Below are 24,380 nucleotides of genomic sequence, written 5' to 3' on the forward strand. Positions count from 1 at the left end.
AAACTCACCATCGGTTAAATTTCGACTGATAACCAGTATTGGTGGCCGAAGACTTCAGGCATAAGAAGTCACCCTCATTCTGCCAACGGTCTTGTCAAAGAGAGCGGAAGAGCGGACAGAGGTTCAGGGCAGTCTATTGCTCTTGGATGCGGAAGAATGAGCAATGAGGATGCAGAAGGCAATGTAAATCACTGCATAAGTGTATACACAGGACATGTGGCCTGTAATTGAAAAACTGTAATGATGATATCTCTCCACTGGCAAAAGATTCCGGAACAGTCCCCCATTCGGATCCCCGCGAGTGGACAGCCAAGGGGGAGGTGACCATGATAAAAAGATTCAATAATCGACTAAAGGATAACGTTGTACGAATCGAGGAGTGGAATGTTAAAAGCGGTAGGGATGCTAGAAAATCTGAAAATGGAAATGCAAAGCTCAATCTAGATAGTCAGTGAAGTGAAATGCAAAGAAGACAAGATTTTCTGGTCAGATGAGTATAGGATAATACCAACACCAGCAGAAAATGGCATGACAGGAGTAGCATTCGTTACCAATTGAAAGGTAGGATAGAGAATTGTCTCGGTGAGAACTGATTTATTGAATGTCGAAGGAATCATATTGATAGGAAAATTGGTCCAATAATTACATGAACTCCATGGAATCCTGTTGCAACAAATAATGTTGATTCATAGACCGCATCGGCGATAGCAAAAGGTTCTTCTCAGAATGCTTGAAGTATACTGAAGTATAGTCCTAATATGTTTCTGTTCAACAGTTCAGTGATAGGGCTGTTCTTATCAGACAGCAAACCAACACAATGATAGTTCAGTTATACATGCCGACGCCACAAGCTGCAGACGAAGAGATAGAGAAACTATATGAGGATATTGAAAGGTAATACACTAAGGGAAATAAAAATCTAATAGTCATGAGGGACTGGAATGCGGTTGTAGGGGAAGGAATAGAAGAAAACGTTACAGGAGATTATGGGATTGGTACTACGAATGAGAATGAAAAAGACTAATTGAGCTCTGTAATAAATTTTAGCAAGTTGCAGCGAATACTCTGTTCAAGAATCACAAGAGGAGAAGGTATACTTGGAAAAGGCCGGGTAGTACAGGAAGATATCAGTTAGATTACATCATGGTCATACAGAGATTCCGAAATCAGGTACTGGATTGTAAGGAGTACCAAGGAGCAGATATAGATTCAGATCACAATGTAGTAGTGATGAAGAGTATGCTGGAGTTTAAGAGACTAGTCAGAAAGAATCAACATGCAAATAAGAGTGATGCAGAAGTACTAAGGAATGACGAGATACACTAAAAGTTGTCTAAGGCTATAGGTACAGCAATAAGGAATAGCTCGATAGGCAGTACAGTTCCAAGGAAATGGAAATCTCCAAAAAGTCAGTCACAGAAGCTGGAAAGAAAAACATAGGTACAAAAAAGGTACTGCAAAGAAACCATGGGTAACAGAAGAAATACTTCATTTAATCGATGAAAGAAGGAAGTACAAAAAGGTTCAGAGAAATTCACAAATACAGAAATACAAGTCGCTGAGAAAAGAGATACATAGGAAGAGCAGAGAAGGTAAGTCGACATCGATGCATAAGAAATGTGAAGAAATCGAAAATGAAACTATTGTCGGAAGTATTGTAACCTGCTGTGACCGCGACCGGAACGGTCGCGGGGTGGGCGAGAAAGCACGGCAGGACCAAACGGAGAGCAGCCCGTGCACAAACAAACGAACAGAAAGGACGGACACGAAACAATGATGGACGATGGAGAAAGACCTTACGACGACAACATTCAAGAACCAACGGAGTGACAGAGACAACAAAACGAAACCAAGACGTCCACTATTAACGAGATCAAAGTACGATAAACACACTGCCTGTTGTCGAGGCGATGTGTCGCGACTCATGCAACGATTAGACTTGCTGGCTGAGCTTTTTTTTTTTCTTTATTGTGGTTTCATTTCCCTGCCCCATATGGGCAGGGGAGGGCTGTCAGCGGCACAATCCGCCGCTCTTCAGCCGAGTGACAAGACAACTACAACAAGAATAAAACATTACATATATAAGGCGATAAAAAAGTGGAACATAAAACAGAGTAAGGGGAGAAAATGGAAGCAAAAATACACTGACATGGAGACGTTCACGTGGGACAATTAAAAAAGTCACCAGAAATTTAAAAAACACAGTTGCCGATTCTTAAAACACAAAGAAGACACTGAATGTACATGCACAGGTTAAAAGTCGGTCAGAGTATTAAAAACACTCCAGAACAACATACTTAAAACCCACTTGGAGCACACACGATGAAGAATAAAACTGCCAAGTGGGACCTGCCGAGGGAAAGGTCAGCGTGGATGGAAAAGGAGGGGAGAGCAAGGGGCAGCAGGAGAGGCGGCGAGATGAAGAGAGTAGGGGCGTCAGCGGGTACATTAAGAGGCGGGAGACACGTGGGGCAGGAGATGAAGAGGGAAGGCAAGGCAGGAGGGAGTGCAGAGACACTGAAAGAGAGCATAAGAGAGGGAGGGGGAGTTGGCTGAGCGAGAGGCAGGCGCTTAAGTACTCTATTGGGAGCGCAGCTACTGGCCGCTGGAACCACGTGTTCCACTGTGGCGCCCTCACTCTACATGCGGGCCAGGACGCAGGCCGCCACAGCTTATGGCGCAATGATGCAGAGACCTCTAGGGGTCTTCGACGTCCATGACGTCTGACAGGAATTCAAATTCCGCGGCGTGCGTACCAGAGGGAGGACTGATTCAGCTTATAGGAACGTCAAAATAACCTTCAGTGAAATTAAAAGCAAGGGTGGTAATATTAAGAGTACAATGGGAATTCCATTGTTCAATGCATATGACAGGGCGGATAGAGCATATTGAAGGCCTGTATGATGGGGTAGAAGGAGAAACAGGAGTCGATTTAGAAGAGATAGGGGTTCCAATATTAGAATCAGAGTTTAAGAGAGCTTTGGAGGACTTAATATCAAATAAGGCAGAAGGGAAAAAGTAACATTCCATTAGAATTTCTAAAATCATTGGATGAAATGGAAACAAAACGACTATTCACGTTGGTGTATGGAATCTGTGAGTCTTTCGACATGCCATCTGACTTTCAGAAAAGTATCAACCACACAATTCCGAAGACTTAAAGAGTTGACAAGTGTGAGAATTATCGTTCAATCAGCGAACAGCTCATGCAGCAAAGATATTTAAAGGAATAATATATAGAAGAATGGAAAAGAAAATTGAGGATGTGTTAGATGACGATCAGTTTGGCTTTAGGAAATGTAAAGGATCAGAGAGGCAGTTCCGACGTTGCAGTTGACAACGTTCATAGGATCAGTGAAGTGACAGCCTGCAGGGGCACTGAACAGCGAGCAGGGGGAGGAAGGGGGCAAGCCTCCGTGGCGGCCGCATCAGCGACTTCGTTTCCCCGATTCCCTGTGTGTCACGGAACCCATCAGAAAACGATTCCCTTGTTTTGCCTTTGCTAGGGAAAAAGAGCGTCCTGCGCTTCTTGCATCATTCGATCTGCTGGGTACATCTGTCCAATAGCGAGAAAGGCACTTTGAGAATCAGGGCAGATGAGGAATTTCTTGTCATGACGCCGTCTCATCTGCTCAATAGCCCTCAGGATAGCAGACAGTTTCGCGTAATAAACTGAAAACTACTCTGGGAGCCCTATCCTGAGGACACTATCGGGAAACACGACAGAACAACCGAGAAAATCTCCCTGCTTAGGACCATCCGTGTAGACAGTAACAAACTCTGGGTGGCTATGTAAAACGCTATTAAATTTAATTTAAAAGTATAGTCTGGGGTACAATGCTTCCTGTAAGCAGTCAGTTTTAAAAGCAATCTGGGCTTTGGTAGTAGCTTTACTTCACCCCTGTCCTAGGACCCTAACGCCCCTCAACTGCAATGAAGGCTCTCTCTTGCACAGATCCCAAATGGCTGCGTTGCTTGCGGCCCATAATCGAACAGCCGCTCCAGTGACGGCTGTACAACGTAACTGGATGTTGGAGATGTAGGAACGGACAATTTCCTATATGCTTGGCGTAGAACACGTCAAATAGACAGCAGAGGCTCATAAGCCTATGCACACAAGCTGTCAACAGAGCTCGAGCGATAGGCCACTGTTGACAGCCTAATACCCATGTTAAAAAAAATGACGAAATTCCTCCAGCTATATTAAGGTGTTGGTTTTATTGGCAAATAGTTTCGATGTTGTTACATCATCTTCAGGCCCTAAACTAGTTGCCAATAAAACCAACACCTTAATACAGCTGGAGGAATTTCGTCCGTTTCAATTATGGATATACGAAGATTAATACCCATGTGGTTAACTGCATCCAGAATTTTGAGGGATAGTTTGCTGACCCATAAATCTGGCATCTGTATTCAAGCCAGGGTCACACAAAGGCCTTATAAAGTTGGAGCAAACATGCCCTGTAGGCTCCCCAAGACCTATGACTGACACATGTAAGAATGTTTAACGTCTTCAGACCTTTCAGTCAGGTGTGGCAGCCATGTTAACTTCTCATCAAAAGTAAGGGTCAGACACTTCACCTTTTCCTTAAAGGTGAGAATGGTGTCCTCCAGTTTTATAGTGTGTAAATTAAACAACACAAACTGTTTTCTTCAATAAGAATTTAAAACCTGTTGTGTAACACCATTACTCCAACCGCCTGATTGACAGCACCAATTCTCGGGTGACCATTAAGAGGCTGACTGATGCATAGAAGATGGAGAAGTCGTCCAAAAACAAGGACCATGGTACAGGACGTCGCACAGTGTATGTAATAGTGTTTATTGCAGTGGAGAATGTCGTGACACTTAAAACGGTACCTTGAGGGACACTATTTTCCTGCTTAAAACGGCCAGACAGTATATTCCCAACCTTGTATCTAAAATCTCTGCCTGAGAGAATGAACTGTATGAAGGCGGGTAGACTTCCACAGAATCCCCAGTGATGGAGCTGCAACAAAATATTATACCTCCAGGTAGTATCGTTCGCCTTTTCCAAATCGAAGAAAACATGATGAGGTGTTGCTTAAGAAGAAAAGTTTGGTCAGTTACTGCAGGCAGACTGGTACAGACTGGTGCAGACAAAAGTAGACTGACTAATCGGAGGTCTGTTCACTCTTTATAATACCTCGCGCGTTCATGTATCACTGCGCGAGTGTGATCTGCGAGGAGAAAAGATTCTATGTAAGTAGCAATCTCACTGGCTGTGTTACATATTAATACGTGGATCGGCGGATGCAGAATTTGGTCCGTCTCTATGGCAGCACCACCTCGTAGTGTGGAGACGGACGAGCGCTGCGCCTGCGCTGTTGTGCTTAGCGGGGCGCGCTCTAGTGGGAAAGTTGTGTATGCGCTGACTACGCGGGACTATGTACACAACATAAAAAAAGTGGTGCAACTAAAACATCCATATTTCTTTATGTACTAAACGAATATGTAATAAAAATTGGGGGTTCCTATTAAAAAAAAAACGCAGTTGATATCCGTTTGACCTATGACAGCGCCATCTAGCGGGCCAGTGATAGCGCCATATGGTTTCCCCCTTCAAGCCAGACAAGTTTCGTTCCTTGTAGTTTTTTTCGTTTGACGCTTATTTCGTGAGATATTTGGGCCGGTCACGATCAATGGACCACCCTTTATTCATAAATGGCCGCATTGCATTGATATGTGATGATGGCAGAGGACAACTTTAAGGTAGTGTGACTATCCGTTATTACTTATTCCAGAGTGTCTGGGTGAACACCATCGTTTTCATAGTAGAGCATGATTCCTCCCCAAGTACGATGTGAAATTGCCCTCAACGCTGCTGGCATGATGTTGGTAAATGCACGTCGAACAGCATCCTTATGTTGGTCGGATAAGGTTATCAAGAGTGGAGTGATACCTCCTGAACACTCACTGGGAGAAACTGAGTAGGGACCTGGTTTTGATAACCCATACTAGGTGCCAGCTGACCATATGTTCCAGTGTCTTTCCTACTTGGCTTTTCAGGCTAATCTACTGGAGTCTGACTGCCCCTGCCCTAGTTTTAAAATTGGGATTAAATTAGATTCTTCCCACGAGTTGGGAAAGTCTCCCATTATCCAAATTCTATTAAAGAAGGAGGACCTCTTTCGACTGTGGATCCAACTGTTTAAACTTGCTGTATATTATCAGGCGTTTCCAGGCATCCTATCACAAGCTACTGACAATGCAGAATCAAACACACACAAAGAGAAAGACTGATTGTATTCCTCCACGTTGGCGGAAGAAAAATCAAAATCAGCCTTCTCCTGTGTTTCCTGATATCGGCAGAAAGTAGGATACTGGCTAGACTCGGCCGTAAGGGACTTACATGATTCAGTCATTGTCCGATCTGTGTCTCTTGGCGATGTTAGGAGAGAGCCCTTTGTTCACACAGCTCCTATTAGCGGTCGTGAGTTGCGCCTTGAGACCCTCCTGGTGACTTCCCATGCTTTACTGGCAGTCGTGAGTTGCCCACTGAAATCCTCCTGATGGTTTTCCGTAGTTTCCTTGCGTATGTGGACCTACTGATGGAGTTCAGGTACTCTTGCCAAGATCTCTGCTTACTGTCCCGAATGACTCTCCCCGCATTTGCTCCCGCCATTTGAGGTGTTACAAGATTCTCATCTGTAGGGCATCGATTGAATCTGTGCATAGCCGCACTCTGTCCCTGATTGCAGAACCACACTCATCATTCTACCAAGGGACAGGTCGCCTAGTAGGTGTTACCATCGACTTTGGGATGGATGCACCAGTGGCATGGTGAATCACGGCTGAAATGTGATCCGCCCAGTCCTGGATGACGGCACACATCTAACTGCCTGTAAAGCATCCAGTTAAACAACCATCTCAGTGGGTTCAAATGGCTCTGAGCACTATGGGACTCAACTGCTGTGGTCATCAGTCCCCTAGAACTTAGAACTACTTAAACCTAACTAACATAAGGACATCACACACATCCATGCCCGAGGCAGGATTCGAACCTGCGACCGTAGCAGCAGCGCGGCTCCGGACTGGAGCGCCTAGAACCGCACGGCCACCGCGGCCGGCTCAGTGGGTTCCTTTAGAATCTGCTCCATTTGCTGCATAGGATAGTGGTCGCTATCATTAAGGTCATCATCCACTCTCCACTGAGCAGTGTCTGTAAGGGTGGGCAACCAAAAGGAGAGACCTATGGCTGTAGGCGAACCAATGGCGGTGCTAAAAAGTGTACTTTGACCCATGTTCATCAGCATGATATCTGTAGTGCATCTGACCCTTGCAGCAGGTGATGTTAGAACCCCACAGTGCACTGTGTGCAGTAAAGTCCACTAAAAGGAGAAAGGAGTGAGGTAGTTCATCACGATTAGTGAGGACCCCACTGTCAAGTGGCTCATAGGGCGGTAGGTACAAAAACACACCATGACAGCAATGTGAGCCACTATCCGAACAACAACCACTTGCAGTTTTGTGATTAAGGGAACAGGTGAGGAGTGAGAAGTGTCCTGCAACCACACCTTTCGCCCTGTCACCAGTAAGGTCGTCTTCTCTGTAGAGGTGACAGCCTCCAAGTACAGGCATGTCAGTGTCTTTAAAATCAATCTCTTGAAGACAAAGGCAAAAGGGTCTATCCTGTACAAGGAGTCTCAGTTCGTCCAGATGAATCCTGCATCCATTCATATTCCACTGGAGTATAGGAGCCATTTCATGAACGTAATCTCGATTTGTACCTGTCTTTGCACTGGGGTGGCGAGGCGCTTGTAGAGCGAGTTGGGGTGGATGGGATGCCTGGTTCCAGTCATGAGACATCAAAATCAGCAGTGTCTTCATCATTAGTCAGATGTGCGAAAATGACGATGGTGCCTGGGACAGCTTTCGACCTGGATGCTGAGATCTATCCTCTGCTCCCTTTCCCTGCAAGAATGAGAAGGAAAGGCGGTGTAAGAAGCACTTTTCTTTGAATAAAACGGGCGTTTAGAGGCACTTTGCTATTGGGGTGTTTTTGTGATGCTCACTGCGAAAGCATTGCTGGTCTCTTCTGTCGTGGCTGCCTGGATCGTTATGACTTTATTAACTTTGATGTGGTATGAACAGATGCTGATGGAGAATAGTGGCACGCTGGATGTCGTCTATGTCGAAGCATAGACCTTAGGAACAGGTTTCTGCACCATGGAAGCATAGGAAGTGGCAAAGACATGGGTTTTCGTCGCCTTATATTCCTTTTTGGCTTCTGTGTAGGGGATCTGGTTGGTCACTTTTATTTCCCGAATTTTGCAAAAACAGAGCAAGCTTAGCTCCAGACTCGGTGGCTCCCAGAGCAGTTAATACAGGCTGTTGGACAATCAGTCCCAGCTTCATGGGCTGCCTTGCCACACTCTCCACAGGTCGCTTCACCTCCACAACTCAGCATTTCAAGCACCACATAAGGTTAGGTACATAGAGTGTAACCTTAATGTCAAAGGAAACCTGCCATGATGTGTTCAGGTAGCGTCAGAGAATTGAAGGCCACAATTATTTTATAAAATATTCCCGATTTTTTTGGGTACCCCCTTGTGTAAGGCGCAGTCACATGAAAATAATGATGGAAAGAAGTAAGTGATTTATTATTTTAAAAGTAATCTCCATAACTGTCAAGACATTTATCACACTGTGATACAAGATGGTCAATGTGTTCATGGATAAATATTTTCGTTTCCTACGAAACCATGATTGTGCCAAGGAATGCACTTTTTATTCAAATAAAATCGACAGAAAAGAATTTTTTCTTTTTCCATGGCTCCAGAAACATGGAAATCACTGGGGAGAGATTACGACTGTATGAAGGATGTGTAAGGAGTTACCATCAAATCTACACTGCATATATTTTGCTGGGAAGCCCTTACACATCTTCCATATAGTCCCAATCTCTCCCCATGCGATTTTCATCTTTTTTACTGGTTTGTTGTTTAAAGGGACTAAAGTACTAATGTCATCAGTCCCTTTTTCCATAAGCACATTCCATTCGCCAGACATTCTACACTGCACTAAAACCTTCAGCCTAAAAGCTTAGGGCGAAGCCTAGACACATCACAAAATGAAGGCGAACAGACAAGGGAGGGAGAGAAATATTCAGATAGGGTGAGGGCCTGGGAGATAAAGCCAGGCGCCCACCATTACACTGAGTGATAAAAACTCGCCCGTCCGAATAAAGCCCAATACTAGATTAGTCATTGTGGCATTGTCACCTCACACCATAGGCAGTGCGTCAGGAAGGTCAAAAGTCCGTCTCAGGGTGGCTAGAATGGGATAGTCCAACAAGATGTAGTCAACCAAGAGCTGCAGTGACACTGAGGTGGATCCTCGTGTCACAGGAAATGACTGTGACTCAGCCAATTATCACCAATCTGGAGCTGGCAATGGACGATGGAGTCCCTGTGAGTGGCTTGCATGGATGGCCTCACACATTTTTTGCCTCCTTTGTAGCACAAAATTTTTTTGGCTATGGTAGAGTGTGTCATTCAGTAATCCAGATCCCAAAACCTTTAGGGCATAATAGCAATCAGAGATCAGTTTCTGGTCTGCCGATTATGATGTTTCCTTGGGATCCAGATGTGGGCAACAGAATGTCCACACTTCTCGACGGCATAAACAGACTCCTGGATAGTTTTCACCAAAGGCTCGCGAGGGTGGCACTGGTCGAGAGCTTGTAGGCTGCTTAAGGAGTCGCTACATATGTAAGAGGACTCACTGGTGCGGGAGTGGGTATGTTCAAGAGCATCAGAGATGGCTACCAACTCTGCAGTGAAGACACTGAAGCAATTGGGCGAGGATCGCTGTCCAGTGTGACCAGCATGAGCATACGTGAAGTCAGCCTGACGATCTACCATCGATTCTTCAGTGTAGACTACCTGTGAGCCCTGGAACGCGGCCGGCCGTTGTGGCTGAGCGGTTCTAGGAGCTTCAGTCTGGAACCGCGCTACCACTACGGTCGCAGGTTCGAATCCTGCCTCGGGCATGGATGTGTGTGATGTCCTTCGGTTAGTTAGATTTAAGTAGTTCTAAGTTCTAGGGGACTGATGACCTCAGATGTTAAGTCCCACAGTGCTCAGAGCCATTTTAGAACCTGGAACACGCCACGAATAGAGAAAAATTGGTGGCAGAAGGCCTCAGGCTGAACTGTTTTGCGCTGTGGCTGAGGTATGGATGAAGGGGACTGAGAGGAAACGTGGTAGAGGAAGAAGGGAGCGATGGACTGCTGTAGTAGTCCCTGACATGGACCGCCTGCATATGGCAAAGAAGAGTGCAGTGGGAGAGCTGCTGCAAGATTTACATGGAATGTTTTCCAAACAGATGTACCCCACATCATTTCACGTTCGTGGCCATCGAGAGATGCCTCAGAGAAACCATAAAGTTGCACATAGGTATTTTCTGTCTGAGGTGTGTCCATTGCACAATAAAGCAATTGCACTTTGAGCTTGATACTTGCAAATAGTATCCCCAGTCTGATGTTTGTCCTATGGTAGGTGCCAAAACATGACACAGGTAGTCACGCTTGGCTCCAATACTACAGCTGGGGGACGATATGCTGACAATGTTCGAAGAGGACACAGCCACCTGCACTTGACAAGTGGTACAGATACTGCACATGGGTAAAGGTGCTGCGCGGAGCGTTGTCCGTGGTAACTGGCTTCATCATACCATCTAGAGAAAGTCCAGGTGTTGCGGGTGGAGGGCTAACCATGACAAGTGTGGTTTGTGCAGTGTTATTTACAACAATGCATACACCAGCCACAATTACAGAGGTTGGTGCTATCCACAAATGAATGCTCGTTCACTAGACAAGGCAATTCTTGGTGACCATACCATTAGGTCATATCTGCTGTCAGACAGACTAACAGGGTCAATCTATCTCATATTTATTAGATATACTTTGCCTACCCTGTTAGATCTATTGCCACTAAATGTTTGGATGGACATGCACACTTTGATGTCAATCTGTAGAATCGCCTCAATTTAGCACGTCCCAATCAGTGGATTTATATAGTTGGACCACATCTGACACATCGACTATTTTCTGTGGGGTAGTAAGATTATGACATATGGCTCAGTGATAACGTCAGCAGACGACATAATTGCTCGAGTCCATAGAGTTTGTGATAGAAACCGCTACTTATGTTGGCTTTATCGAAGTAGTGTGGAATGCAGACCCATCTCAGACTTCGACACTCTTCAGCGCCAAGCTGTGCATTTCTGGAAATGGCTTCCTTCTGGAAAACAGATCAGTGTGCCTTCCCACACAACGTACTAAGCGTTTTCGGTGTTTTTTGGGACACCTTGTACAGGAAGACAGATAACACAATCACTATGTGCTCCAAAGTATCCGGACACCTGGCTGAAAATGACTTACAAGTTCGTGGCACCCTCCACCCGTAATGCTGCAATTCAGTATGGTGTTGGACCACCCTTAGCCTTGATGACAGCTTCCACTCTCGTAGGTATACGTTCAATTAGGTACTGGAAGGTTTCTTCGGGAATGGTAGCCCATACTTCAGGGAGTGTTGCAATGAGGAGAGGTATCGATGTCGGTCGGTAAGGCCAGGCACGAAGTCGGCTTTCCAAAACATCCCAAAGGTGCTCTACAGAACTGAGATCAGCTCTGTGCAGGTCAGTCCATTACAGCGATGTTACTGTCATGTAACCACTCCGCGACAGGCCGTGCATTATGAACAGGTGCTTGATCGTGTTGAAAGATACATTCGCCATCCCCGAATTGCTCCTCTACAGTGGGAAGTGAGAAGGTCCTTAGAACATAAATACCTCTGCTGCGATAGTGCCACGCAAAACAACAAAGGGTGCAAGCCCCCACCATAAAAAACATGACCACACCATAACACCACTGCCTCCGAATTTTACTGCTGGCACTACATACGCTGGCAGATGACGTTCGCCGGGCATTCACCATACATAACCACACCCTGCCATCGCATCGCCACATTGTGTACCATGATTCGTCACTCCACACAACGTTTTTCCACTGTTCAATCGCTCAATGTTTGCGTTTCTTACACTAAGCGAGGCGTCGTTTGGCATTTACCAGCGTGGTGTGTGGCTTATGAGAAGCCACTCGACCATGAAATCCAAGTTTTCTCACCTTCAACTGTCATTGTACTTGTAGTGGATCCTGATGCAGTTTGGAATTCTTGAATGATGGTCTGGATTGATGTCTACCTATTACACATTACTATCCTGTTCAACTGTCGTCGGTCTCTGTCAGTCAACAGACGAGGTCGGCCTGTACGCTTTTGTGCCACTTCACGTTTCCACTACAATATCCCATCGGAAACAGTGGACCTAGGTGTGTTTAGGGGTGTGGAAATATCGCGTACAGACGTATGACACAAGTGACACCCAATCGCCTGACCACGTTCGAAGTCCGTGAGTTCCGTGGAGCGCCCCATTCTGCTCTCTCACGATGTCTAATGACTACTGAGGTCACTGATATGGAGTACCTGGCAGTAGGTGGCAGCAAAATGCACCTAATATGAAAAACGTATGTTTTTTGTGGAGTCCGGATACTTTTGATCACATTGTGTTTATAGGTCAAATCTTAATACGGTGGTTATGATTCTTACATGCTTACTACTTTCTTTGAAAACATTGACCAGCGTTAAGAAATTGTGTTTTTAGTGTCAAAGTATACAACTGACATACAGCTCCAACATCTCTTGACATAAGTAGTCTTCTATAGGGTCAAAAAAAAATGGCTCTGAGCACTATGGGACTTAACTACTGAGGTCATCATTCCCCTAGAACTTAGAACTACTTAAACCTAACTAACACACATCACCTAACTAACATCACACACATCCATGCCCGAGGCAGGATTCGAACCTGCGACCGTAGCGGTCACGCGGTTCCAAACTGACGCGCTTAGAACCGCACGGCCACACCGGCCGGCTATAGCGTCAAACAACATCATTTTATTTCCTACCGAGTATTATTGTGAAGACCTGCTGTATCGTCTGTTAATGGATACTTTGTGATGTGGTAATAGCATTCCAGAGGCAACTTGTACTTTCTGCTAAGACAGTAGTGACTCGATGATGTATTGGGGAGTATTGGATGAAAAAATATATTACTCCATTACCACACATACCAGTTACGATTAGGCGCACACACTGATTTATAGACACGCTATACGGTGGCAGTAATCGAAATTTACGTCAAAAGCTACAGGGCTTTAATGTGGGCTCTAGATATACAAGGGAGATGACTTTAACATGGGAGACATGATGTTATGACGAAACTGTAATTCCTTCCTGCATGGGAGCAATACTGCAGCAGGAAGAGGCATAGCGGGAAACCGAACCAGGTGGCGCAGTGGTTAGCACGCTGGACTCGCGTTCGGGAGGACGACGGTTGAATCCCGCGTCCGACCATCCTGATTCCCCTGAATCTCTTCAGGCAAATGCCGGGATGGTTGCTCTGAAAGGGCACGGCCGACTTCCTTCCCCATCCATTCAAATCCGATGAGACCGATGACCTCGCTGTTTGGTCTCGTGCCCCAAACAACCCAAACCACCCACCCACCGCATAGTTGGAAAAACTGGTGAGGAAATAACTCTGCAGGTACGACTTATAACTATGGAATGGACTGTTAGTGTCTGACCCTATGGAGGGCTGTCCAAATGTGTGCTATCAGTGTGAAAGTGTTATGTAAAATCAGGAGAAACATATTGTTCTTTCAAACCAAAACATTGTTCAAAAATGGTTCAAATGGGTCTGAGCACTATGGGACTTAACAGCTGAGGTCATCAGTCCCCTAGAACTTAGAACTAGTTAAACCTAACTAACCTAAGGACATCACACACATCCATTCCCGAGGCAGGATTCGAACCTGCGACCGTAGCGGTCTCGCGGTACCAGACTGGCGCGCCTAGAACCGCACGGTCACACCGGCCGACAAAACATTGTTCCCAGATTACATGCCATATGTAGGGATATTTCCGGATTGTGATTGGTTTCTATTTCTAAGAACAATGTTATTCCTCAAGTCTTGAGGAAAAAGAAAAAATGTCTCTAATAGCCTCTCTACCAAAGATTTCGAGTATAAAACGGAAATGTAACACTTCTGTTGCAACTTCTATAGCAGTAGACAAATACAGATGCCGCACGTAGTGCCACTACTGGGGTAGTGGGCATCAATAGACATGCAATATCAAGCATAGTGGACGAAGTCGCTTGAGGAGATTTCCTGCGGCTTCTAACTGTTTGCTACTATTAAAATGCAATACTACTACAATATAGAAGGGCTATTCCATAAAGAATGATCATAAATTTTTATGGTCTTAATTTCCCGCACTATAATTTTATCTTATCATATTGTGTTAGCTTAATGTGCAACAAACACGTCATAGTAATTTCATTGTTGGGACTCCTGATTCCCGCCTGTGAGAGGCAGGCAAGGGCAGATGTGTTCAGTATAATTTTATCTTATAATTTTATCTTATCATATTGTGTTAGCTTAATGTGCAACAAACACGTCATAGTAATTTCATTGTTGGGACTCCTGATTCCCGCCTGTGAGAGGCAGGCAAGGGCAGATGTGTTCAGTATAATTGTATCCTATAATTTTATCTTATCATATTGTGTTAGCTTAATGTGCAACAAACACGCCATAGTAATTTCATTGTTGGGACTCCTGATTCCCGCCTATGAGAGGCAGGCAAGGGCAGACATGTTCAGTACCGCCCACCGTTACAATGAAGGTAACATGCGAGGAACAATATGCGGCTTTGAAATTCTGCTTTCGTCTCAACAAATCTTCAGCTGAGGCCTATACAATATTACAGGACGCCTATGGAGAGTCTGTTTTTCCCTACAGCACAGCGCGAATGTGGTTTAAGATGTTTAAAGAGGGGAGACAATCAATTTCAATGGAAGGTGAACACGAAGCTCCAGTTACTGCTCTTACGGAAGGAAACATCAACACTGCTGTTGTCATTGTGGGAGAGGATCGACGAATTACCTTAAGATTCTGAAATACTGAACATTTCATTGGGTGCCACCCACACGTTGGTGACAGAAAAATTGCTCATAAAACGTGTTTGTGCGCGATGGGTTCCAAGACTTTTGATTCCCGAACAAAAGGGCAATTGCGTGCAGGTCTGCATGCAGTTAAGATTGATGTTAGATGAAGATTCGGAGTTTCTTTCAAATGTAGTCACTGCTGATGAAACTTGGCTACATCATTTTGATGCTGAGAGCAAACAGCATAGCTCAGTGTGGAAATGTCCTTCATGACCAACCCCCGAAAAAGCTGCTACTGGAATGGTTTATGAGCATGTTGTACCTGCACACGCATCAGTGACTGGACAATACTGCAAGGATGTCCTGAAAGCATTGCAAGTCCAAATCAGGAGAAAAAGACCACATTTCCGCGAAGCAGGCTGGATGCTGCACCACGATAATGCGCAGCCGCATATTGCCAGATATTGCATATTGCTGAATACCTTGCAAAAATCAGCGTGAAGTGCATCTCTCACCATCCCTACTGTCCGGGTTTGGTCCCATGTGACTTTTTTCTATTCGCTAACATGAAGAAACGCCTCCGTGGGAGGCATTACCAATCGTCAGAAGCAGTGGTGAAGGCTGCGGAGGCGATTTTGGACCTCTCAAAAAATGGTTTCCAGCATGTATTTGAAGACTGGCAGGAACGTTGGGACGAGTGCATCACATTCATGGGATACTCCTTTGACAAGGACCATCAAAATTATGAGGATGAGTAAAGGAATGTTGTCAAAAAAAAAAAAGAGCATTCTTTATTGAACAGCTCTCGTATAACAAAAGACGCTGTTCAAAGTTTTATGTAAAACATGGGAATCACGGAAGATATGTAAACATTTTGGATATTCTGTATGATGTACATTGCATTAGAGATACACAGTCACAAATACTACAGTCCAGTTACAAGAAAATGGTGTATAATTATGTCCAATGGGTGTAGCAGTGCTTTGTTAAAGTGAGGTATCCACATTCAATACTGAGACAAGTTATACCTAGACAGGTCAACTCTTAACACCGTCTTAACACATCCTCCGAAAAAACTGACCTGTGCTACAGTTCAGAATCATCTGTCAACAAGTATGCTTTTTAATGTTGGAAATAGCAACTCACAGGCAACTAGAACACAGTTCTAAGCTGTATCGGGGAATACTGCATGGAAAAAACTACAATTAGCTGCCAAGACCCAGATGTCATGTTACGGTGATGTATAGATACACTTAGAAGAAAGCGAAATATTCGGGAAGTATTCGGAATTTGCAACAGAAGCTAGGGAGCTTTAATATGGGTCTAGATGTATAAGGTGTGACATCACATATGTGTACGTTAATTAAAGAAAAACGATGAAGCGTTCTAAATTCCATGGGTCGAATAAACTGTGTAAACACGTGCTGTCAAGTAAGATTATGCAGCTATACGGGGTTGAATATACCGTCACATAAGGGAATGCAGCCGTGGATTAGGTAGAGGCAAGCTTCTCTAGGGATCCAACGGAACACTTCATCAGTCAGTCAATGATTCTTGTGCGGGATAGGAATCATTGAAAACTTGGCGATTAGATTAGTGTTTTGCAGTATCTATCACTTTACTGCGAAACGTCTTAGATGATTTGGTTAGAAGACAGCGAATTCCAGTGGCTGGGTAACTGCTAATGGGACCTGGACGAAGGTAAATGTAGCACCTTGCGTTTAAATAGACGAAGAGACCAACTGTTGTTCTATTATGCTGTTGGTGATAAATCACTGCACTGCACGTTCCGTGCCCGTTCACCCGAGCAGTATGTACTCCATTGTTGCTTTGCGTGGTTCAGTACGGTTCCTTTCCGCGAGTCTTGAATCCGAAAATTGTGTTGTGGCATTGCACCCCACATGTAAACTATCAGGGAGAGATACTTAATTCAGCCACAATCGCATAAATAACCATCTACAGCCTAATTGTGCTTGACTTGATAGTTGTCATTTACCAGAAAGTAACCAAAAAACAAGTAAAGATCTTTTGAAATAAGAGATGATATCCCTTAAGAAAGTTCATTCAATTCCCAAACAAGAGAAACACGCCTAATCATGTCACACCATGTCACACTCATTCTCACTCATTCCTGTGATAATACCGAAAAATTCTAAAAGTCATTACCCCAAAATGCCACGGACGATTCAGCATTCTTGTTCCAACGAAATATTTCCCTCAGTGCGCTATTAAACACTTTATTATTCAACTTCATATATTTCTAACTGGGGACTCTTTCATTACGTGTTCAGTCTACTGGATCTACTCCTGCACTGCATTCACGCACTCGGTACTAACTCGCACTTCAATGCGGTACCCCAAAAGGCGGGAGACTATAGGAAGGTGTAGAAGCTAAGGGTGACCAGCTGACACCTGTTGCTAGATAGCTCGCTGGATAGGATTATCGATCACGGTATCCTAACACCACATATGTACCTGTTGAGCTGGTGTGTCTATTTTGTACAATGATTCTGTGAGTCTCTTGCTACCATTTATTAATATTTTCTAATTCTATCTTTGTCTTGCTTTCTCATTTCAGCTCTTGGGCGACTTAATGTTCACGTACCACGCGGTTCGTGTGGCCAAACTCCACAACCTGAAGTCGAAGGCCCCAGCCTACTTCTTTGTCTGGCACTATACGAGTGACCGAATTTCCCAGGGGCCCATAGGAGAGCTGTTACGCAGTATGCAGAAGATATTTGACGGTACTGTACTTTGTGTACTATCTCTGGAAGGGATCACTTTCTGCGTGCAAAATCTCTTTCAGTTTGATTATAACACGTGTAAGTGATATTAACTTCGCCCTTTTGTGAAGACGAAGAAATCTTAAAACACTGACAATATAATGTGAGGGCTAATCACTGACTGTTATAGCAAATTATATATTAGGTCCATAGCGCACATTCTTCCATTATGTCATGTCTCCTTTGACGTAAGTTTATTGTTGACTGTTAATATTGTAGTGTTCATAGCGCATGATCTAACTTTCCATTTCACTTTTGGCTCAAATAAAACGTTAACTTGAGTGAAGCTTTACTCACTAAAAAGGATAATTTTATATATTAGATGAAAGTTCATATGAGAATGAGAAGTAAAATTATCATTTACTTATATGAATTGTTCACTCCAGAGGAACCATGTTTGTTGCTAAAGTATACTCTGCAGCAACTTCTTTTTGTTGATTTCGCTTTTGAAACAAATGTTTGCTTTGATTATATTATTTTTAAATATTAGAGAACATTATACATTCCTTGATTGAAAAACATTGCATCCACCAACTGGCGTCTACCTCACACATGCCGAGTGGGTGATAATGAACGTCCTATTGTCTCTACAGTCTCTATAGTCCTCCTGACCATGTGTCGTACCAGTGTTGGCGTCTCCAAGACTTTCTCATACTGACTGCTCTCCAGTTGAGCAACTTTTACATTTGACTTTTGAAATTTTATAGCCATTTATATTATCATATAACAACAAACCTGTTTCTTTTAAAGAGTTTTCATTTTTCCTAAATTTACGAATTCGTATCTTTGATTCTTGTCTATAATCATGTTTTCATAACGCTTCTTTCTAGTATAGCATGTGAATTTCATTTCAGTATTTAATAAAGCCTAAATTTGGTAAATGATGTTGTCAAATAGATTATATTAATTTAACAGACGTTTTACTCTAAATATTTCATTTGAAGTAGATAGATGAAAACTATATAAAGTTGTCTATGTGTTAACAACACTTCATTTTTATTATACTGATAATTTCATAAATCTATTAACCTCTGTAAAACCTATTACTATCTTTAATGAACTTTCCATCTAGCTATAATATGCTCTGAAGCGCCAAAGAGACTGGTATAAGTAAGCATATTCAAATTCAGACATATATAAACAGGCAGAATACAATGCTGCGTTCGGCAATGCCTATATAAGACAACAAGAGACTGGCGCAATTTTTAGCGCGGTTGCTGCTGCTATAATGGCAGGTTATCATGATTTAAGCGAGTTTGAACGTGGTGTTATAGTCGGCGCACGAGCAATGGGACACATCATCTCAAAGGTAGGGATGAAGTGGAGATTTTCCCGTACGAACATTTCACGAATGTACCGTAAATATCAGGAATCTGGTAAAACATCAAATCTCCTACATTGCTCCAACCAGAAGAAGATCCTACAAGGACGGGACCAACGACGACTGAAGAGATTCGTTAGAACGTGTACAGGTATGGGGCAATCTCATAAATCCATGGACCCCACCTGTCATCAGGGGACTGTTCAAGTTAGTGGAGGCTCTCTAATGGTGTGCGGCGTGTGCAGTTGGAGTGATATGGGACCCTTGATTCGCCTAGATACGACTCTGACAGGTGACAGGTACGTAAGTATTGTGTCTGGTCACTTGCACCCATTCATTGGGCATTCCGACGGACTTGGGCAATTCCAGCAGGACAATGCGACACTCCACGCGTGCAGAATAGCTACAGAGGGGCGCCAGGAACAGTCTTCTGTGTTTAAACAATTCCTCTGACCAGCAAACTCCCCAGACATGAACAATTGAGAATATCTGAGATGCGTTCCAACGTGCTGGTCCCCTCATTCTCTTACGGATTTATGGACAACCCTGGAGGATTCATGGTGTCAGTTCCCTCCAGCAGTCTTTTAGACATTAGTCGAGTCCATGTCACGTCGTGTTGCGGCACGTCTGCACGCTTGCGAGAGCCCTACAGGATGTTAGGCAGCTGTACCAGCTCGTTTGGCTCTTCAGTGTATATGTTAGTTGGCCAGCAGGATTTCATCGTTTATGCGCGCCTTGTGTATTGAATATCACAGACAGGCGTTATTAGATCAAATGAGCAGTCCTAACTCACGGTCACGAACGTGTGACTTTGTTGACGTCTTACGGATAATTATAGCCCGCTATGCTGCTGTCCAGAGCCATTGTTCTTGAAATACCAGCGGTGTAATTTCTTTGAAGTTGTTTATATAAGGAAGCAAAGAAGACATAGAAATCAGATTAGCACAGGCAAAGTGGGAATTCCTGGTCCAGAGAAGTCTAATCGTACCAAACGTAGGTCTTAATTTGAAGGAGAAGTTTCTGAGAATGTACGTTTGGAGCACAGCATTGTATAGTAGTGACTCATAAAGTGTAGGAAGAGAGCAATAGAACAGAATCGAAGCATTTGAGATGTTGATGCTACAGAAGAATGTTAAAAATTGGGTGAATTTATAAAAATAAGGGATAAGGAAGTTTTCGACAAAATCTAGGAGGAAACGAACATTTGGAAAACACTGGCATAAAGAAGGGGCAAGATGACAGGCCATGTGTTAAGACATAAAGAGATAAATTACATGGTAAAAATGGTTCAAATGCCTCTGAGCACTATGGGACTCAACATCTATGGTCATCAGTCCCCCAGAACTTAGAACTACTCAAACCTAACTAACCTAAGGACATCACACAACACCCAGTCATCACGAATTACATGGTACTAGAAGGTGCTGTGGAAAGTGAAAGCTGTGGAAGAGGACAGAGATAAAAATACATGTAACAAATGATTTAGGACATAGGGTGTAAGTGCTACTCTGAGATGAAAAGGTTGGCACAGGAGTGGAATTCTTGATGGGTATATCAACCCAGTCAGAGGACTGATCAATTAAAAAAAAGTGTGAGGGCTTGAACTGCAGACAGCATGTTATTTATGGAAATTTATTTATATTTTGGTCTTGTCTGGGATTTGATTGTAAGTGGCCTAGTCCTGGGTGGGCCTCCAAATATCGAGGCCCATCGCGTTCGCCTCTTCCCTCCCCACAAAACCACCCTCCCACCACCACCACCACCACCACCACCACCGCCGCGGTGTAGTGATGGATCGTGTCCTCGTCACGTTGCAGGTTGTTGCACGCGATATGGCCAGACTGTAGTCGGGTGCTTAGCTGGGCAGCGAAGAATTAGGGAAATATGGATGTACTTCCACCTCTCCCAGTGTTAATTCCCATCTACCGATAGCTATCCAATGCAATTTGCACAACATGTGAGAGAATGTTACTTTTTAACTACGAGAACTTGTGGTCCCTGGCGTAGAACTGTGTTCGTGTCTCGAAGAAATGGTGTTCTCGTTTGTTTCAGGTGCTGTGCACGGAGGGGGCTACAGCTACACCGTTTGTATGGAAAATTTAGGCGGCGCTCCAGAGCCCGGCTCTTTCGAAGCCAAACTGACGGACCAGCTGTCGCGCCTCTGGACCAACTTTGCAAAGACAGGGTGAGTACCAGAAGTAGTAGAAACTGCACGGGTGAGGCACACGTGCAATTGGTCCGCCAAATACAATGCTCACGTTGGTTATCACTGCATGCACAACGTATTGTCTTTTCCGTTTGCCTTAACTTTGTTATTTCATTTTCCTTCCTTCCACTTTTTTAATCCTGCCCGCCGCAACAACTTCCCTCATGTGTCAAAATCTACATCTCCGAGTAGCACAAATACCCAACGTTTTCAGTTATGTCTTGCATATATTTTAATTTTACTGCTTGGGTTTTGGAAGAGCAATGAATATTAAGAGAACTTAAATAATTAAACGAGCAATCAGAAATAAGAGCAATTTATTAACTGACAAACACCTTGTAAAGAAACAAGAAAGAGAGTCACTACGAATTTTTTTAGAGTTTTTCGAACTATGCTTGTGAAGCGTGGACTCTTGTGAAAGAAGAAAAGAAGAATAATAGCCGCAATAGGGATGTGGATTTGAAGAAGAGCACAAAAGCATCCTAGACTGAAAGCAGATGCAATGAGAAAAGAAATTTCCAAAAGTAATTAAAGAATGAACATTGATTAAACTGATATCAGATGTAAAAGTTAATTATACATATAGACATAACAGTTTTGGAAGAAAAATCCTGGGAGAAAAACGAAGATATAGGGCAATAAAATGAGTGTTACAAAGCGTAATGAATGAAGTGAACTGTTGCAGCTACAAGCAAACGGTAAAACTGCCGGGGCACAGAAAAGAGAGATATGTAAACAAGGCATTGCCTTCAGCGTTTGATGATGGTGACAGTTGTCCGTCAAACATTATGGCCAATGCTCCTACCTTTTCTTTGTTATTCTGTTTCCTCTTTCCTTTTTTTTTGTGCCTCACGCCACATACTTTTCCCTTGTCTTCGTTGATTGTGTTTCATCACATTCCTCGCTCTCTCCCTCTTCTACCTTTTTTTCTCATGTCCATTGCTGCTAATGCTCATAGTTTATATCTACCTTCCCACAGTTTATATTTATTGTTGTAGTTATCATAAAAGAATGTAAATTATGTATTTTTCCTGCACCATAAGCACTTTCTAAATGCTGTATTCTACATTAGATGTAACTTATAACATGCTTAAGGTAATGTATGTAATATACAATTTGGACAATGGCTGGACAGATGTTTAGCCCTATGGGCCTAATCTGGCCAAGTTAATTAAGTAAGTGAACTTGTGATTGTTTGGTTGTGAGTAACCTTTCCCTTTCCATGTTCAGCCAACTTTCTGACCCAGAGGTGGAGGTGTCATGGCCGCCTTTCACAGAGAAGGACCAGTCCTACCTGCACATCACCAGCGACGGGCTGTGCATAGCCAAGCGGCCGTTTGAGGAGCGGATGGCCTTCTGGGAGAAACTCTACAACCAGTACGACAGCTAGCCGCCAGCATCAGCGCAGAACCCAGCTGCGTCAGAGGAAGTCGTCTAAATGTGATCAGGAGAGGCAGTGGCCAGTGTTCATGCCGACTACCAGAAAAACCTTTAACATGTTATGTACAATGGATGTTTGAAATATTGTGTCTGTAGAATGAAAATGCATGAAATACATCGTCACAATACATTCCTTTTTCTTATTTTCTACTTGCAGATCGTCAATGACACATTCCGATTTTGCCCTCTCGTATTCCAACTTCAGTGACGATACGAAATTCGCTTTTTCTTTTCGTCAGACGTCTTATGATTGTTCCGACACGAATCTCTCTCCTTTGCCACTCTCTACATCTCAGAGTAGCACTTGCAACCCAACATTCTCAATTATTTGCTATAGCTACTCAAATCGCTGACTCCCCCTGTGTTTTAACCCTGTACAGCTCCCTGCAGTACTATGGGAGTTATTCCTTAATGTCTTAACACATGTCCTATCATCCTGTACTTTGTTGTTGTCGATGTTGTCCACTCGTTCCTCTCCTCGGCGATTCTGTGGAAAAATCTCCCTCTTCTACCTTTTTTTCTCATGTCCATTGCTGCTAATGCTCATAGTTTATATCTACCTTCCCACAGTTTATATTTATTGTTGTAGTTATCATAAAAGAATGTAAATTATGTATTTTTCCTGCACCATAAGCACTTTCTAAATGCTGTATTCTACATTAGATGTAACTTATAACATGCTTAAGGTAATGTATGTAATATACAATTTGGACAATGGCTGGACAATGTTTAGCCCTATGGGCCTAATCTGGCCAAGTTAATTAAGTAAGTGAACTTGTGATTGTTTGGTTGTGAGTAACCTTTCCCTTTCCATGTGCAGCCAACTTTCTGACCCAGAGGTGGAGGTGTCATGGCCGCCTTTCACAGAGAAGGACCAGTCCTACCTGCACATCACCAGCGACGGGCTGTGCATAGCCAAGCGGCCGTTTGAGGAGCGGATGGCCTTCTGGGAGAAACTCTACAACCAGTACGACAGCTAGCCGCCAGCATCAGCGCAGAACCCAGCTGCATCAGAGGAAGTCGTCTAAATGTGATCAGGAGAGGCAGTGGCCAGTGTTCATGCCGACTACCAGAAAAACCTTTAACATGTTATGTACAATGGATGTTTGAAATATTGTGTCTGTAGAATGAAAATGCATGAAATACATCGTCACAATACATTCCTTTTTCTTATTTTCTACTTGCAGATCGTCAATGACACATTCCGATTTTGCCCTCTCGTATTCCAACTTCAGTGACGATACGAAATTCGCTTTTTCTTTTCGTCAGACGTCTTATGATTGTTCCGACACGAATCTCTCTCCTTTGCCACTCTCTACATCTCAGAGTAGCACTTGCAACCCAACATTCTCAATTATTTGCTATAGCTACTCAAATCGCTGACTCCCCCTGTGTTTTAACCCTGTACAGCTCCCTGCAGTACTATGGGAGTTATTCCTTGATGTCTTAACACATGTCCTATCATCCTGTACTTTGTTGTTGTCAATGTTGTCCACTCGTTCCTCTCCTCGGCGATTCTGTGGAAAAATCTCGTGACTGTCTTATCACTACACCAGAGCCATTAACATGCTTTCATAGCTCCACATCTCATACGCATCGA

The 24,380-nt window shown here is 43.7% G+C and overlaps 1 protein-coding gene across 3 annotated transcripts in view; it reads left to right on the top strand.

Annotated features, from left to right (window-relative positions):
- Positions 1-23,940, top strand: part of LOC126106433 (esterase FE4-like) — a 146,831-nt gene extending 122,891 nt beyond the window's left edge. The window contains exons 8-10 of one of the 3 annotated variants that reach the window (XM_049912714.1): positions 17,609-17,774; positions 21,187-21,319; positions 23,601-23,940. In XM_049912714.1, the coding sequence (XP_049768671.1) occupies positions 17,609-17,774; positions 21,187-21,319; positions 23,601-23,760 (459 nt within the window). In that variant the 3' untranslated portion in view covers positions 23,761-23,940. The other 2 variants (XM_049912713.1, XM_049912715.1) reach the window with 2 other exon arrangements.
- Positions 23,941-24,380: the final 440 nt, after the last annotated feature.

Source organism: Schistocerca cancellata, chromosome 10 (assembly GCF_023864275.1).
Source record: "Schistocerca cancellata isolate TAMUIC-IGC-003103 chromosome 10, iqSchCanc2.1, whole genome shotgun sequence".
Lineage (NCBI taxonomy): Eukaryota > Metazoa > Arthropoda > Insecta > Orthoptera > Acrididae > Schistocerca > Schistocerca cancellata.